This window comes from Rattus norvegicus, chromosome 2 (genome assembly GCF_036323735.1).
Source record: "Rattus norvegicus strain BN/NHsdMcwi chromosome 2, GRCr8, whole genome shotgun sequence".
NCBI lineage: Eukaryota > Metazoa > Chordata > Mammalia > Rodentia > Muridae > Rattus > Rattus norvegicus.
Window position 1 is genome coordinate 144,794,321 of NC_086020.1, and position 15,526 is coordinate 144,809,846.

Here is a 15,526-nt window from a genome sequence, read left to right on the forward strand (position 1 = left end):
TCTACTCCCCTTGTAGAAGAAATGTTGTTCTTGTTTCTTCAAATTAGTTTTATGTTTACATTCCTGTCATAGTAGAGCTCACCTGTTGTTTAAGAATGAATGCTTACAGATTACTCTTCCCCCTTTAATTGTGTGACAGAGGAATATCACACTAATAATCAGAAAGGGAAATTTACATAATAAGATAATGCAATATCATGATCAGGCATATGGTATTTATTTTTCTGAAACTAACATAGTTTCATAAACTGATAACCAATTTTAACATCAAAATTAAAATAATCTATTATAAATTCACATTGGATTTAACAAGCCAATTATTTCTACCATATTGTCTTGAGAAATTACTGATTACAGATTTAGAAATGAAGTATTCCATCAGCTATCTCAGGCATAATAATAACAGCATGTAACAGTTTCGTTTTTTCCTGTGCCCCCTCAAGAAACAGGGAGGTATTGGTTTTTATACTGACCTCTGTCATTTGGGTTTGAAGCACAGTTTCTATTGAGTTTAAAATATTTATCTCTGTAAATTACAGCTAAGTACCTTAAAAAACTGTGTAAATTTTAATTCTCAATCTGTTGTTGGATAAAAGAGTTCTTTTACGGTTGAAGAACTGAGTAAACTACTTTAAATGAGTCAGCCTGATATGATCTCTAAAAGCTGCAATAAATCTGACATCTTGAGTTCCAGCAAAACTTCTCAGACTTTAGCTAAATGGGAGCTCTTTTCATATATCAAGAGTTCAAGAGTGGCCAGTGTTTAAAATAACATCCTCACCCTCCCAATGTGGAGCTGATTGCCAGCACTTGGGAGGCAGAGGCAGGAAGCTCACTCTAAGTTCAAGGCCACTTTGGTTTAAGTAAGTAGCCTAGGCTACAACAGGTCTCTCTCCCTCTTTTTTTTTTTTTTTTTTCAAATGGACTCTTGGTTTTGATTAGGAAGTAGCTACCAGATGGAAAATTCAGTGGCACTTTCAGAGCTGCTGTCTGACTTAGTCCTGGAAGAAAGAGGTATTTTATTGTGCATGATGCAAACCAAGTAACAACAAGGCCTTAGCACAATCAAAAGAGCTCCACTTATTTAACACCATAGGCTCTTCAACTTTGGAACCTATAAGCAGATTTCACGTTCAACGTCTCAAAAGTTAAATGAACTCTTGCAGGCTTGAATCACAGCAAATCCTGGGAAATTTGGAATATGTTACTAACTCCTAATCTTTTTCGAAACCCGACTTTACTCTGGGCAAGTAATCATCCCTAACGCTGTTGTTGAAAACAGAATTTCTGTCTGAAAGATCATCTTTCTAATTCAGTCTGGCTTGCTGTTCTGTGTTTGTCACCCTCGTTTCTCTTAAATCTCACTTCTCCGACTATCATATTTTCAGGGCTTTTTAACGCGACTCGCTTTCTCCAGACATACATCTCTTCTGCAGCTGGATCGCCCTACTTTTCTCCCCTATCACCCGGGTTCCACTAAGACTCTGTTAAACGTTAGACCCAGCACATGACCTCGGGTCATCCAGGATTTCCACACGCCGGCACTAAACCGTGCGACGTTCCAGGATTGCAAATAAAAACCGTCCTCTGGCGTCTCAACTCCTAATGAACCTGCAGCGTAAAATTTAAATTTGAAAAAATTTTAAATAAAGAACCCGCTCCCTTTTCTCTGCCCTTTGGCCCCGCCCACGAACCCCCCTCAAGCCTCCACGAGAAGCTGCAGGAAACCGGAGGGGGCGGGGCGGTGACGTCACGACGCCGACGCGTCACGGAACGGCGGCGGCTGCGGCGCTGGCGGTGGCTGCGGCAGCGGCGGCATTTTAGTCTGCGGCGGCAGCGGCTGCGGGGCTGCTGCTCCTCCCAGCATCCCTGGCGCGGCCATTTCAGCCCCATCTTGGCCGAGTGGAGGGAGCTGCAGCCGCTGCTTCAGCAGTTTGAATTTCAGTTTTTCCGGAGTCTACGAACCGGCCGCGCCGAGGAGAAGCGGAAGACGCCTCCACCGGTCCCCCTCACGCCGCCGAGCGCCTCCGCACGCTTGCCGTTCCTTCAGCCGCCGCCGCCCCTCACGCGCCTCAGAGCCGCGAGGAGGCCGGGCCCGCCGCAGCGGGTGGCTCCCTGAGGGAGGCCAGACTGCCGGCCTTCCCCGCCCCCGAGCGGGCTTCCGCCGCCACCGCCGGCATGGCCCCGGGACTGCGCTCGGGCTAGAGCCCGGGACGGAGGGCTGCCTCCCGCCGCGGACCTCCAGCCCCGTCAGGAAGCGCCGGTCCCGGCCTCGCCGCTCCGCCTTCTTCCTCCGCGTCGCCGCGCGGGAGCAGCCGCGGGACCCGGCCAAAAGAGCCCGAGCGGGGCAGAACCGCCCCTCACGCCGCCGCCGCCGCCTCCTGCGCCCTGCGCTCCACCCCCAGCCGGGCCTGCTGACCGCGCCGAGCGCCGGGCTGGACTGACCGCGGCGGCTGAGCTGTGCGAGCAGCCGGCCCGCCCCTGAACCACGCTCGGACCGTCACTGACGGGTTGAATTGAGGCACCACTGCCGCGGGAGGTGAGAAGGAAGGAGGAGGATGTCGCGCCTAGACGCCGGCGCCCAGAGCAGCCCGTGACTTGCGGCGTGGGCCGTAGACCCAGGCGCGAACTCGGACTTTGTCTTTGGGGGCCCGTGCTCGGCCCTTCTCGGTTTCCGGTGGGGTCCCAGAGGAGCCTCTGTCCTCCAGCCTTTTCCACCATGTCCAAGATGCCGGCCAAGAAGAAGAGCTGCTTCCAGATCACCAGTGTCACCACGGCCCAGGTGGCCACTAGCATCACCGAGGACACCGAGAGCCTGGACGACCCGGACGAGTCGCGCACGGAGGACGTGTCCTCCGAGATCTTCGACGTTTCTCGGGCCACGGATTACGGCCCAGAGGAGGTGTGCGAGCGCAGCTCCTCGGAAGAGACGCTCAACAATGTCGGGGATGCGGAAACTCCCGGGACTGTGTCCCCGAACCTCATCCTAGATGGGCAGCTGGCAGCCGCTTCAGCTGTGCCCGCCAACGGAGGCGGCGGCGTGCCGGCCCGGAGCGTGGCAGGGGCACTCTCCCAGACCCTGGCGGCGGTTGCCACTTCAGTGTCTGCTCCTGGGCCAAGTAGTGCAACTCCATCTCAGCCCCCTGCCACTTGTAGTTCCCGTTTCCGCGTGATCAAACTAGACCACGGGAGCGGAGAGCCGTATCGGCGCGGCCGATGGACGTGTATGGAATACTACGAGCGGGATTCAGATAGTAGCGTCCTCAGTAGGTCCGGGGATTGCATTAGACACAGCAATACTTTGGAGCAGACTGCAGAGCGGGACAGCGGCTTGGGCGCCACCGGAGGGTCGGTGGTGGTGGTGGTGGCCTCCATGCAGGGGGCGCACGGGCTGGACTCGGGAACTGACAGCTCCTTGACTGCTGTGTCACAGCTACCCCCGTCGGAGAAAATGAGCCAGCCCACTCTCGCCCAGCCGCAGAGTTTCAGCGTTGGGCAGCCACAGCCTCCACCGCCCGTAGGTGGGGCTGTGGCTCCAAGTTCGGTGTCGCTGCCGCTGTTCCCCGGAGCAGCGACCGGGTCGCAGCCAATGACGGCAGCCACTCAGCCAACTCAGCTCCAGGGAGCCGTAGCCGGCGGCGCCCTCCCCGGGCCTGTTGGCCAGGGGCTGCCGCCGCCGCCGAATGTCAACCTGGCACAGCCTGTGGCCCTGACAGCTCAGCCTGGCCCGGCGGTCGGCTCCTCGTTGTCACAGCAGTTCGCCTATCCCCAGCCTCCGATACCACCCGGGCATTTGTTGCCGGTCCAGCCATCGGGCCAGAGTGAGTACCTGCCGCCGCACGTGGCCCTGCAGCCACCAAGCCCTGCGCAGCCCTTGTCTACCAGCGCTAGCGCGACCTCTGCTTCAGCGGCCAGCTTTCCTCTGGGATCTGGCCAGAGCGTTTCTTCCTTGGGTGCCCAGATGATGGGCGCCTCTGCCCAGCCCAGTGAAGTCGTGGCCCCGGGTCCGGTTCCCGTGGGCCAGGCCGCTCCTTGTCAGCCGGCCGGAGTGGCCCCAGCTGCTATAGGAGGCGTGGTGCAGCCTGGCTCTGGGCTGACCGGGGTTGGGCAGCCCCAGTCCGTGCAGCCTCCGCCACATATGGGTGGCAGTGTTCAGCTGTCAGCCGTGCCTGGTGGTCCTCACACCGTGGTGCCCGGAGTTCCAAACGTGCCTGCAGCGGTACCCGTTCCAAGCGTGCCTGTTGTGCCCACCACTTCTGTTACTATGCCAAATGTACCCGCGCCTCTGGGCCAGTCTCAGCAGCTGAGCGGCCATACGCCAGTCAGCCGGAGCAGCAGCGTCATCCAGCAAGTTGGTCCACCCTTAGCGCAAGGCACACACAGTGCACCAACAAGTCTACCACAGTCTGATCTAAGCCAGTTTCAGACTCAGACCCAGTCTTTAGTCAGGCAAATTGACGATACTAGAAGAAAATCAGAACCCCTACCTCAAGCACCACTTTCTCTCATTGCTGAAAATAAGCCTGTTGTGAAGCCTCCAGTTGCAGATGCCCTGGCAAACCCTCTTCAATTAACACCTATGAACAGTCTGGCCACCTCTGTATTCAGCATAGCTATTCCTGTTGATGGTGATGAAGACAGGTAGGTAAATTTTTATTTTGAACATCTGGTAGAGTTGCTTGCCCAAATAGATGCAGTTTTGGGAGTGAGTTTGTTTGTTTCCACTTAAGGTCTTTATTTTTAAAACTTAAGTTTGGTAAAAATCAATTCAAAGTTTGGGAGTAAGGAGACAAAAGTCACGGGATTTTTGTTGTTGTTGTTTTGTTTTTGTTTTCTTTTTAAGAAATTAAATGGATAGTGGTTCAACGCCGTTGGTATATTTATTTCAGCTTAACAGTTTAAAGATGAGAGCTGGTATTGCCCCCACCCTTAGTAAGAGAGTCCCTTTCTAAGGTAGTAATTACTTTTGAGTGCTTATTGCAGTTTTGCCTGAGTTAGTTTTGAAACTCTTTAAGACAGAAAACCAGAGAGCCTTTTCCTGGGGGCAGGGAAGGAATGGAATAGAAGCAGTCTCCATCAGTGAATTGGGCAGACTGGAAAGAACGATAAAATGTGGTGAAGTCTAGCTTTGACTACCCCTAAGTCAGTCTTTAATAGAAGGGAGTCGTGAGAGTTCCCAGTAACTTTTCAAACTTTTCAAAGTTTAAGCAAAATAGGAAAAAGAAAAAGTACTGGAAGATGGATGTTCTATCAGTCTTTAGTGAAGGGAGGTGTGAAATGCCTAAACAATAATAAAGGCTATAGTTTTAAAATGTCTGTAACCAACGCCCTCTACCCAGAGTGTAGGGTATGCTTTTTAAATAGGTAGAAATTAGTGCATTGCTACGCTGTTCATGGTTGTGGCTACTTAGGAATTGTAGGGTTCTTTTTTTTTTTTATTTTTTTTTATTTTTTTATTTTTTAAGGAACTATCACATAGACCTTTGACATGACATAAGTCCAACCTTGTTAAAAACTTAACTACAGTATTAACACTACATTAAACATTACAGGAAGAGTTGGGTATCTTCTTACATTGTAGGTTTTCAAGAGGTTAATTTTAGGTGCTAAAAGGATCAAAATTTGGTATGATCTAGAATTAGTTATATAGACTATCATGAAATAATAAAGCATCTCTTCTATATTTTAGTCTCACACCCTTTGACTTCCAGTTATTATGTATATGTGTATGTATGTATGTATATATGTACATATATATTATGCTAGTTAAAAATGCTTACTGGAATTCATCATCACTGTTTTTTTTTTTCTTGTGATTCAGAATTCATGACTTTTATAGTCAAGTTGTAGGAAATCTATTGCACTTGAGAACTCAAGTGTTCATAAGTGTGCTAGTCAACTAGCCAGTCACTGAAACATTTAATGTAGGTGGGATTACGAAGTTAAAAACAAAGAAAACTGACTTCATAAGCAACTCAAAACAACAACAACAACAAAAAAACCCCCTCTGTTCTCTAGTTGCTCCTGTTTTTAAGGGTAGGGCCACATATGACAGGCAGGTGAAGTTTACCTTTCACCTTTGACGGTGGTGAATAGTACCTTATCTTTTCTAACTACCAGTAACCTATGTTTTCTCAGTAAATTATCTTTTACTTGCCCTCTCTGATTTATACACTGTCCTGTCTGTATCTCTTCAATTAATGACTTTTTCCCAATCTCTTTTTATACATAAAACCTATGAATGAAAGGTACATCTTTCCTCTTCTTGCACTTTACAGTTTACAACATCTACACTTAGATGTTCAGAACTTAAAACGATAATATATTATTGAAATAGAAATCTATTGACAAATGGAAACTCTGAAATATATTCCTGTTGAGTGTTTCTACAGATGCATATATTTTACCTCACTATAGGAAAAGTTAGTAATCTCAGAAATCTTATTTCCATTTATAATGAATGTTTTGACTACAGATAGTGCTATGTCATTGTTCTTGCATCAGTTGATCCTTTTCAAGAGTTTGATTGTGTGTAGTCCCATTTTAAATGTGCCACTTTACCCCAGTCTTAAATTCTGCATTGCATATTACCAGTTTTTCCATTGTTAACAAGCTAGTTTCCAAGATGTAATCTTACACACTTGATGTTTTATCACTAGACCAATACACCTGGTGAAGGAATGAATCCATTAATTAGAAATAGGGTTTGGTTTGTTTGTTTGTTTGTTTGTTTAAAAGAGGGCAGTCTAAAGTTTACACATGGGGATAACAGTTTCCCAGGCACATGTTTAAATTACCCAGATGAATAACTTACGAAACAATACTAACTAGAAACATTACTTTTAATATAAATTGAGGTTACTTAAAATCTGCAGTATTATTTATAATATTTCAAATACAGTATAAATTGGAGAGTTCTTGAGGAATTAATGTCTTAAACTTCCTGAATAGGTTCACACATTTCCTAAGGAAATACTTGTAAATATTCATTTTATGTTTAAATTCCAAATTTAGTGAACAGGTTTTAGTTCTTTTGTTTTTAAATGAAAGGAAGGAAGATGAGAGGTTAACTAAAGGTGGGTTTTAGGTTCCTACATTAAAAGTCTGTCATGGTTTGGTTCCATTTAAAGCCTATATTGAATCTGTTTGGAGATTATTAAACAGCTACTGATGCAAAGAGTCCTTATCATTGTCTGCTGACCCTACACTCTTAAGTAATCAAGTTGTGGGATTTTTCCAGCCATTTTGATTAGGAAGATTTATGGTTTTATATTAAGACTTCTCACGTTGAATTTGTATACACCGGTGGTTATAACGATGATTGATAAAGAATTATGTAGCCACTTTTACAGTGAACATTACAAACTTTGCTTAAACTGCCTATACATTTATTTAACAGACTTCTTTACTATAAATGAGAGGACATATAAACTATCACTGGCTCTAAATGGAGCACAGTACAGATTGTTTTCCATAAATAACTGACCAGTGTGAACTCAAAAGGTAGCATTCCTGGAACTCATGAATGGATATAATTGTGAACTGTTGACTGTTTGACAGTTGAACATCTGATTATTGTAAGGATCCCTTAGTGTCATGTTACTTAGTCTTGTTAGTTTAATTTGAATATTTTGCTAATGTCTAGTAATGTTAACTGGCATGTGTTGGTATGGGCTATAACAAATTTATCCATGTATATTTATTTAATGAAGTTCACATACCTTTAATGGACTTCTCTCTTTTTAACTTGAAGTTTAAGTGAGAATTTATTTAAATATATACCAGGAACAACATTGTCCTCTTGTCTTGGTGTAAACTGTATTGACCTTCTTTTAAGAGCTGTGTTACAGAAAGGTCTCTGTGATCTTCCTGCACATAAATTTAAAATGAACACTCCTTATTTGAATCTGTTTCTTTGCACCTTAACTTTTTTTTAAATTTATTGCATCATGGAGGTAATTTTGCTTTTCTGACTTCACAATTAAAGAGTAAAACATCAGTAAAATACTGTCTTATGCCAAGCTAAGACTTTGGGAATGTATTCCTCCTACCCAGGAGTTGGTTGGTAGTCAAAGTATAAAATTAGATGTATTCATAACATTATATCTAGTATAAAAACTGATAATGGTATGGTCATTAGAAATATCTAATTGCTAAAATATAAATTAGTTGTAAACATGGATGTAAATAAACTGAATCTAAAGATTTTCTAAAGAAGCTCAAATTCCTACAGCTTTTTCAGTAGTAGAATCTTGGCTTTTTATATTCACAGGAACATATCTTTTTTAAATTGAGAAATAGTTATATGGGCCAAATGTTTATTATTTTAAAGAAAATACATGCTACGTGTATATGGATGAAATACATTCCAAGTAACTATTTTAGTGTGTTTTTTCAGGTAGGTGGAAGAAGGGTATGGAATCATAAATATACTAAATCACCTTTGTGAGAAGTCACTTTACATAGTATTAGAAACAAAGATAATATGTACCCCTGAAAATAAATGCACCATCATTCTTTAAGGATCTGACAGCATTCATTTGGAATTGGTATGACACTGGGGTTATGCATTTGGTATGTGGTACTTTGGAGTGGAATTTATCTTTTTTTGCACAAGGAGAGGTTAGATGCAGAGATGTCTTCTGTTGTTCCATTAAACAAATGCTCTCACCCTCAGTCTTCTTAATAGAGGAAATGGATGTGAGGAAAGTAGAAAAGAGGTTTTGATTTTTCTTTTCCCATGATGGCCTGAACCTAGGGGTAGGAAAGTATTATATTGAGTGATGGCAAATAATTAAGATGAAAGAAAGTATAACATCCAGTTTGTTCTTAGAAGTGAACTTGTCAATAATGAGGATGGACTAATAGTCTGGTTTTTATAGCTTTTTACTTTTGGATAATTGTTTTAAACCACTTAGATACTATTTACTAATTACTCTTTAATATAAAGAGAAGGGGCTTTATAAAAGCCAGTCTGTCTTGTTAAATGTAGCCTAAATGTTGACTCCTTAGTAGATGTGTATGCAAAAGAAGACCAGTTTTTTTAAATAAGAAATTTTAGTTATTTTTGTTTGTGGAGTGTTAGGCAGCAAAACTCATGTCTTGGAAAAACCTTAAAGCTTGTAGGTTTTTTTTTTTTTATACTCAACTACTGGTTTAAATTATTGTTTTAGATAGCACTAAATAATAATACTGATGTACATACATCATTTATCTTTCCTATAGCAAACAAAGACATACTAATTATTCAATATCTGTATGTTTTTAGCCTAGCATTGCTTTAAAAAAAGAAAATGGTTGCCTTTTTAGGAGACAGAGGCAAACTCTGTAATTTAAGGCCAGCCTGGTTTAACATAGTTCAGGCTAGCCAGGGCTATATGATGAGACACCATCTCAGAAAATTATATGCCCCTCATAAAGATTCACCAGCCTGCCGTTATCATACCATGGCATTAATAAAATACACTTTATTGTGTATAGTTCAAACTTGAATGATAATATTGAAGTTACATGAATTGGCTTCATGTATGTTGCCCTGAACTTTTCTAATTAAAAAAATTAGCTTCATTTTATTTTATGTATGAGTGTTTTGACTGAATGTATGTATGTGTACCACATGTGTGTTTGCTGATACCAGTAGAGACCAGAAGAACATATCAAGTACCCTGGAACTAGAGTAACAGATGGTGTGAGCTGCTATGAGGGTGCTGGGAGTCAAACCCACTCCTCTTTAAGAGCAACATTTGCTCTAAACCACTGATCCATTTCTCCAGTCCCCTTCCCTTTTAAATTCAAATTTCATAATCAAAACTCCAAATCAGACAAACTGTGTGTGTGTGTGTGTGTGTGTGTGTGTGTGTGTCTGTGTGTCTGTGTGTCTGTGTGTGTGTGTATGAATACATACATATTGGTAAAGTGAAAATTTTACAGATAATTTAAGTTACTAATTTTATTGCTATCCACTTAGGATATTTACTATTTGATAGATTAGGCAAGGTAAGCAAGTGAAATCTGATTGCTAGTTTAACTTAACTGAGTCTCTTTTTCCATTAAGTATTCACTAAAATTTGACTGGAGTTTTACTCTAGAGAAGAAAAGCTTTTTCTGACAAGTATATCAATTATAAAGAACATTGGAATATTTTAAATCTATTTTTATTGTTTTAGACTGTTATTTTTTATTAACAGCCTATACAACAGATAAAAGGTTTAATATGTAATAAAGGATTTTAAAAGCAAATTTTAAAGCCCAGTAGTTTCTAACATAGTTATAGTTTTACCATTTAGGAGGTTGTGTGTATTACACCAAACAAATCTTTTGTATAGTTTACCTCTGCCATGGGAACAGGCAAAAATGGAAAAGGGTGTTCTTTTGATTAAATACAATGAATAGTATGTGTATTAACATATGAATGACCATGACACCAGACAATTGAATTAAAATCTGTTGCTGTATATTTGGGATATTGGACTTTAAGCCAGTCACTAAGCCCTGTGAAATTTCTGCTTCCTTATATGAAAAATGAGTATATTCACCTTGGAGATCTCAGTCTTAATGCTGGGACTCTTTAATATACAGTTCCTCCTATTAAGGTGACCATGAAATTATTTTCTTTGCTACTTCATAGCTGTAATTTATCTACTGTTACAAATGGTAATAATAAATATCTGATATGCGGGATGTCGATATGTGACCCGGTGAGAGGGTCATTTGGCAGCCCACAGGTTGAGAATTGCTGGTCTAACATACTAAATTTTATGTGAATAATCTATAATCTAGGAAATTGGAGTAAATACTCCCATCTCTACTACAGATAATCCCTTGAAATGGTATAAATTTTTCAAAGAGTCTTCAGTTTTGATATACAAGTGTAAGACTGGTAAGGAAAGATGTTTTACCTGCCTGTGTGCGTGCCTTCTGGTGCCCATGGGAAAGGAGAATACTGCTTTAGCCATGGTGTAGTCAGAGTTATAGCAAATTGTGTTCTAATCTTGATTCTTCAACTACTTTGCTGATTTAATTGATCGAGTCGTTTAATTCCCCTCAACTTTTATCCCCCTCCATTTGTAAAGTTAGAATTTGGGTCTTAATCATATTAAAGTTCTGTCTAGTCCGATTAAGCCCATAAAAGATATTGGGAAGAACCATTTGTCAAAATCCTCCACCACTTTTTTTGCTAATACCATTGTATGATTGATTGATTGGTTGATTGATTGATTGGAAGAAAATGAAACTTCTTTACCTAAGCACTCCAGAAGTAATTGAATGCAAAATAAATAGCTAAGGAACAGTATTCCAGTCATTCAGTTTTTGTAGATGGTATCCTATATGATTAGAAATGTGATTTCTTAATATTAACTGACTTCTGTTTAGACATTGCCTTTGCGTATGTATGTATGTACGTATACATACATATGTTTGTAGCTGATAACATATCTATCTAAACCAGGACAAATCGAAAACTTGCTACCTCTGTTCTCCAGCCAACCAGTTTTCTGTCTTCAGAAGTAGTCCAGTATCTGTACATTTTCTGAGGCAAATCTTAAACTGAGTTTTAACTTAAAAGTCCATTCACATTAGATCACTGATAAGAGGTGATTTGCTAAGTTCAGAGAAGTAGTAGCTTGTGAAATGACATTGAAGGGTGAGACTGTCATACTTGGGAAATTATTTGATTAATTTGACAGGAAGAAGAGTGAAGGGCTTAATACCATAGTTAATTTAGATTCTTACTTTCCAGTTGCTATTTATAAGTATTTTTGAAGCTTTTTATTGCTAAATTAGTATTTGTCTTACAGCTTACTTCAGCATTTGTTTCAGTTATTGTATTATTATATATTAAAATGTGATAAACTTGTGGGAGTTGCGGGGAGTGTTACACTGAAGCCCAAAAGTCAAGAGCTGTTAACTTGGCAAATATAGTAAATAGTTTTTGTATAACTAACTCTAAATTTTAAATTATTCTCTTTGCTTCAGCATTACCTTGATGATGAAGAAATGCTTGATGCATATTAAGATTCTCTACTAAAAGTTGTATTTTGTACAACATAAAATTAAGCTTAATTGTGTCAAGCCCTATATAAACTTAGCTCCATTTGATCTCTTCAGCAACCTGTAAACAAGTGTTCTATTCTCTTTTATGGATTAAGAAAACAAACACTTAGGGTCTGACATTCAGAAGCCAGTATTCCTTTGCTTGATTCTTTTGATATACTTTAAGCTTCACCAACTTTATGGCTTTGAGATATGCATATGTATGTTTCTCTTCCCTACTACAGTTAACGTACAAATAGAATATCTTGCTAAAGCAAGTGGATATATGTTATATATATATGTGTTATATGTGTTTGTCACTTTCTTTTTTTATAAACTGGGAAAGTAAAGTGACAGATTAGTGTATGATGCCAGGGACTAGAGAAAGAAAAGGCCATTGTAAATACCAATGGACACAATTAAACAATTACTTTGAAATGACATAAAAATTGAGGGGACTAAAGGCCTAGGAAAACTCTATTAATAAGATTATTTAAATACTAAATGAAATGTAATAGCACAAAGATTACTGTAACTGAAATGATATTAAACATTGTGCATTTTTGATATTCTCTTCCTCAAGAAATTACATTGGAAACCAGTTTTCTAACAACTTGCTTGACGTGAATACAAACTACTACTCTGAAGGGGTGGTATGCAATTCTTAGAAAAATGAGATGTAGTTTATATTGAATTTATTGAAGTCTTTAAATAAAAATTCTGTTTTCTTGTAAACATTTTTCCAAACCACTGATAAAATTTATCCTTTCCTCCCAGTATTATACTTTATTTCATAGAACCTTTTGATACCCTAATGTTTACTGTTAACTGTAGATAATTTTTTTTTTTTTTTTGGTTCTTTTTTTCGGAGCTGGGGACCGAACCAGGGCCTTGCGCTTCCTAGGCAAGCGCTCTACCACTGAGCTAAATCCCCAACCCCTAACTGTAGATAATTTTTAATTTTATATTTGATTTATTAGAAATATATCATTACATTTAAAAATGGTGGCATTTTATAACATAAGTCATGTGACTTTATTTGAAGCCTATTTGCTTAGGTGGTGAATTTGCTTAAAATTAAATGTACATATTTCTGAAGTCAAAATATCTGAAGTTCTTTTTTTCTTAAATGTCATCTCTCTGAGTAGACTTAATTTTAAATACTCTTTATAATGAAGTTTTAATTCTAAACTGGACACTCAATTTCAAAGTTTACTCAGCTATTCTCTCCCTCTGCCATCTTCTTAAGAGTTATTTCATTAAAGTTGAAGTTTCTAAACAAAACCTAAGGAATACCAAACCAGTTCTCATATGGGCAGACCTGATTTAGTTGGTGGTAGGAGGAGCCAAATTATTGTTTTCAGACCGTTTGCTTCCTGTCTTACTTAGCTGATTTGGTTTTTTGAAGCACAGTGGGGAAAAAAGTAACAAAAGTTAGAAAATATTGGAATCCTCTTAAATTTTGTTTTTGGCAGATCTAATCTGTGCTTCTGAGTAAAGGGTTCAAAGAATAGAAAGGAAATAATAGAGTAGGGAAAGCAGTAATAACTACATTATTTAAGAGTCCTAATTAATCCAACAACTACTTTGGTTGTTTTCTGTTATCCAGTGTCATTGTGCCTTTTCTAGTTTACCTAGAGGGGTACCTGTTGGTTAAATCTGAAATGTTTTCTAACAAATGGTTTTGTATACAGCATACAGTTTGACTCAGTTCTGATTTTGAAGTCATGATTCTGTTATTTTATAGTTTAATGATCATTGATATTTGATTGCTATTGCAGACAACTATGTAGTTTTAAGGGTTTTTTGTTTTGTTTTAAATTTTCATTTATGTATATGCGAATGTGTGTGTGAATGTATACCATGTGCCTGCCAGTGCCCATGTAGGCCACAAGAGGGTGTTGGATCTCCTAGAACTGGAGTTACAGTGAATTGTTGTGACCCAACTGACATCTGTGATAGGAGCTGAGAGCCAGATCAATTGCCACCTACTTTTATTTTTAGGAAGCTACTTTTGTGTGATCTGGTTCTGATCAGTGAGATAGAAATAGTAAATCTTAGCCCTGTTAGGTAAGGTTGTTGTGGAGATTGAGTCAATTAGTGTAAAGTAGTGTGAGTGGCGTCTGGTATAGCAAGCATGCCCTTAGCTGCTATTCTTATACTAACGCATGGATCAAAGGTTTGGTTTTTGTTTTTCCTTGTGGACTCAGAGAAGAAAGATTGAGTGAGTGAGTGAGTGGGTGGTTGGGTGGTTGGGTGGTTGGGTGGTTGGGTGATTGGGTGATTGATTTGACATAGATTCCATGGAGTTGGAGTTCCATGCAGTTATGAGAGGATCCTGGTAACCAAACTTGGTCCCTCAGCAACAGCACTTAATGTGCTCTCAACCAGAGTGGCCATCTTTAGCTCCAAGTCAGGGATTTTTAAAGTGATGTAACAGGTACTTGTTAACTCCCATAAAGTACAGATAAATGGTGAAGAAGACAGAATTATGCTTCATGACTATAAACTGTTAGGAACCAGGTTTCTCAAAAGTTTATTATCTCCTTGAGAAATTATTCCTAACATAGTCAGTTGTACATACTGGAGTTTGCCTACATTAGCTCATCAGTTATTTACAGTTCTGTGATGTTGGCCCTAAGGATAGTAGGAATAAGTGATATAGTTAATAGGTTTTTACCCTTTAAAGGGACAGTAAACTAATCTAGAAATTAGAATGCTCCCCTACAATTGCCCCATACACATACTAGCCCAGAGAAACTGCACACAAGTAAACTTAAGATGGAAATGTATCATGAGCAAACCAGGAAGGATTTTACATTATTTATCATTAACCGTTCTTACTTTTTTTTTTTTTTTTTTGGTTCTTTTTTTTTCGGAGCTGGGGACCGAACCCAGGGCCTTGTGCTTCCTAGGTAAGCGCTCTACCACTGAGCTAAATCCCCAGCCAACCGTTCTTACTTTTAACAAATCCTAGGAAACTATACATATTGTACATGTATATTCCATGGAAAACAACTTAACAGCTAAAACCATTGGACTGTTAGTTAAGGCATCTGATACGACTTGGTGTTGATAGGCTCTGAACTGGTCACATCAATGTATATATGTACACAATTAAATATTAGTATTTAACATTATCTGTTATTCTTTCATTTATAACTTTGATCCTGAATTACTGTGGGTTCTGGAGTGTGTATGTATCTCTAAAATATTGTTTTAAACAATATCATTTTCTTTTTCCTTTTTCAAGTTTAAGTGGTTACACTGTAGGAATCTAAAATCTTCCATTTTTTGTAAGTTCTGATTATTCTGTACATTCTCAACTTCATTTCCATTTGATTCTTGGGTCTCACAGGAATCCTTCAACCGCTTTCTACCAAGCGTTCCATTTGAACACGTTTCAGGAATCAAAGAGCCTCTGGGATAGGTATGATTACTTGATATGGAATGCATACATGCAAAAGTGTATGCATGAATTGCTTTGCATAAA

At 40.0% G+C, this 15,526-nt stretch overlaps 1 protein-coding gene across 3 annotated transcripts in view; it reads left to right on the forward strand.

Annotated features, from left to right (window-relative positions):
• Positions 1-2,439: 2,439 nt before the first annotated feature.
• The window catches only part of Tsc22d2 (TSC22 domain family, member 2), a 51,171-nt gene continuing 38,084 nt past the window's right edge, over positions 2,440-15,526 (forward strand). For 2 of the 3 annotated variants that reach the window (XR_001836486.3, XM_006232386.4), the window contains exon 1: positions 2,440-4,641. Coding sequence is in view for 2 of the 3 variants with exons in the window: in XM_006232386.4 (XP_006232448.1) it covers positions 2,720-4,641 (1,922 nt within the window). In the remaining variant the exon portion in view is untranslated. Of the gene's footprint in view, positions 4,642-15,391; positions 15,464-15,526 lie in introns of all 3 variants that reach the window. The other variant, NM_001191960.1, reaches the window with a different exon arrangement.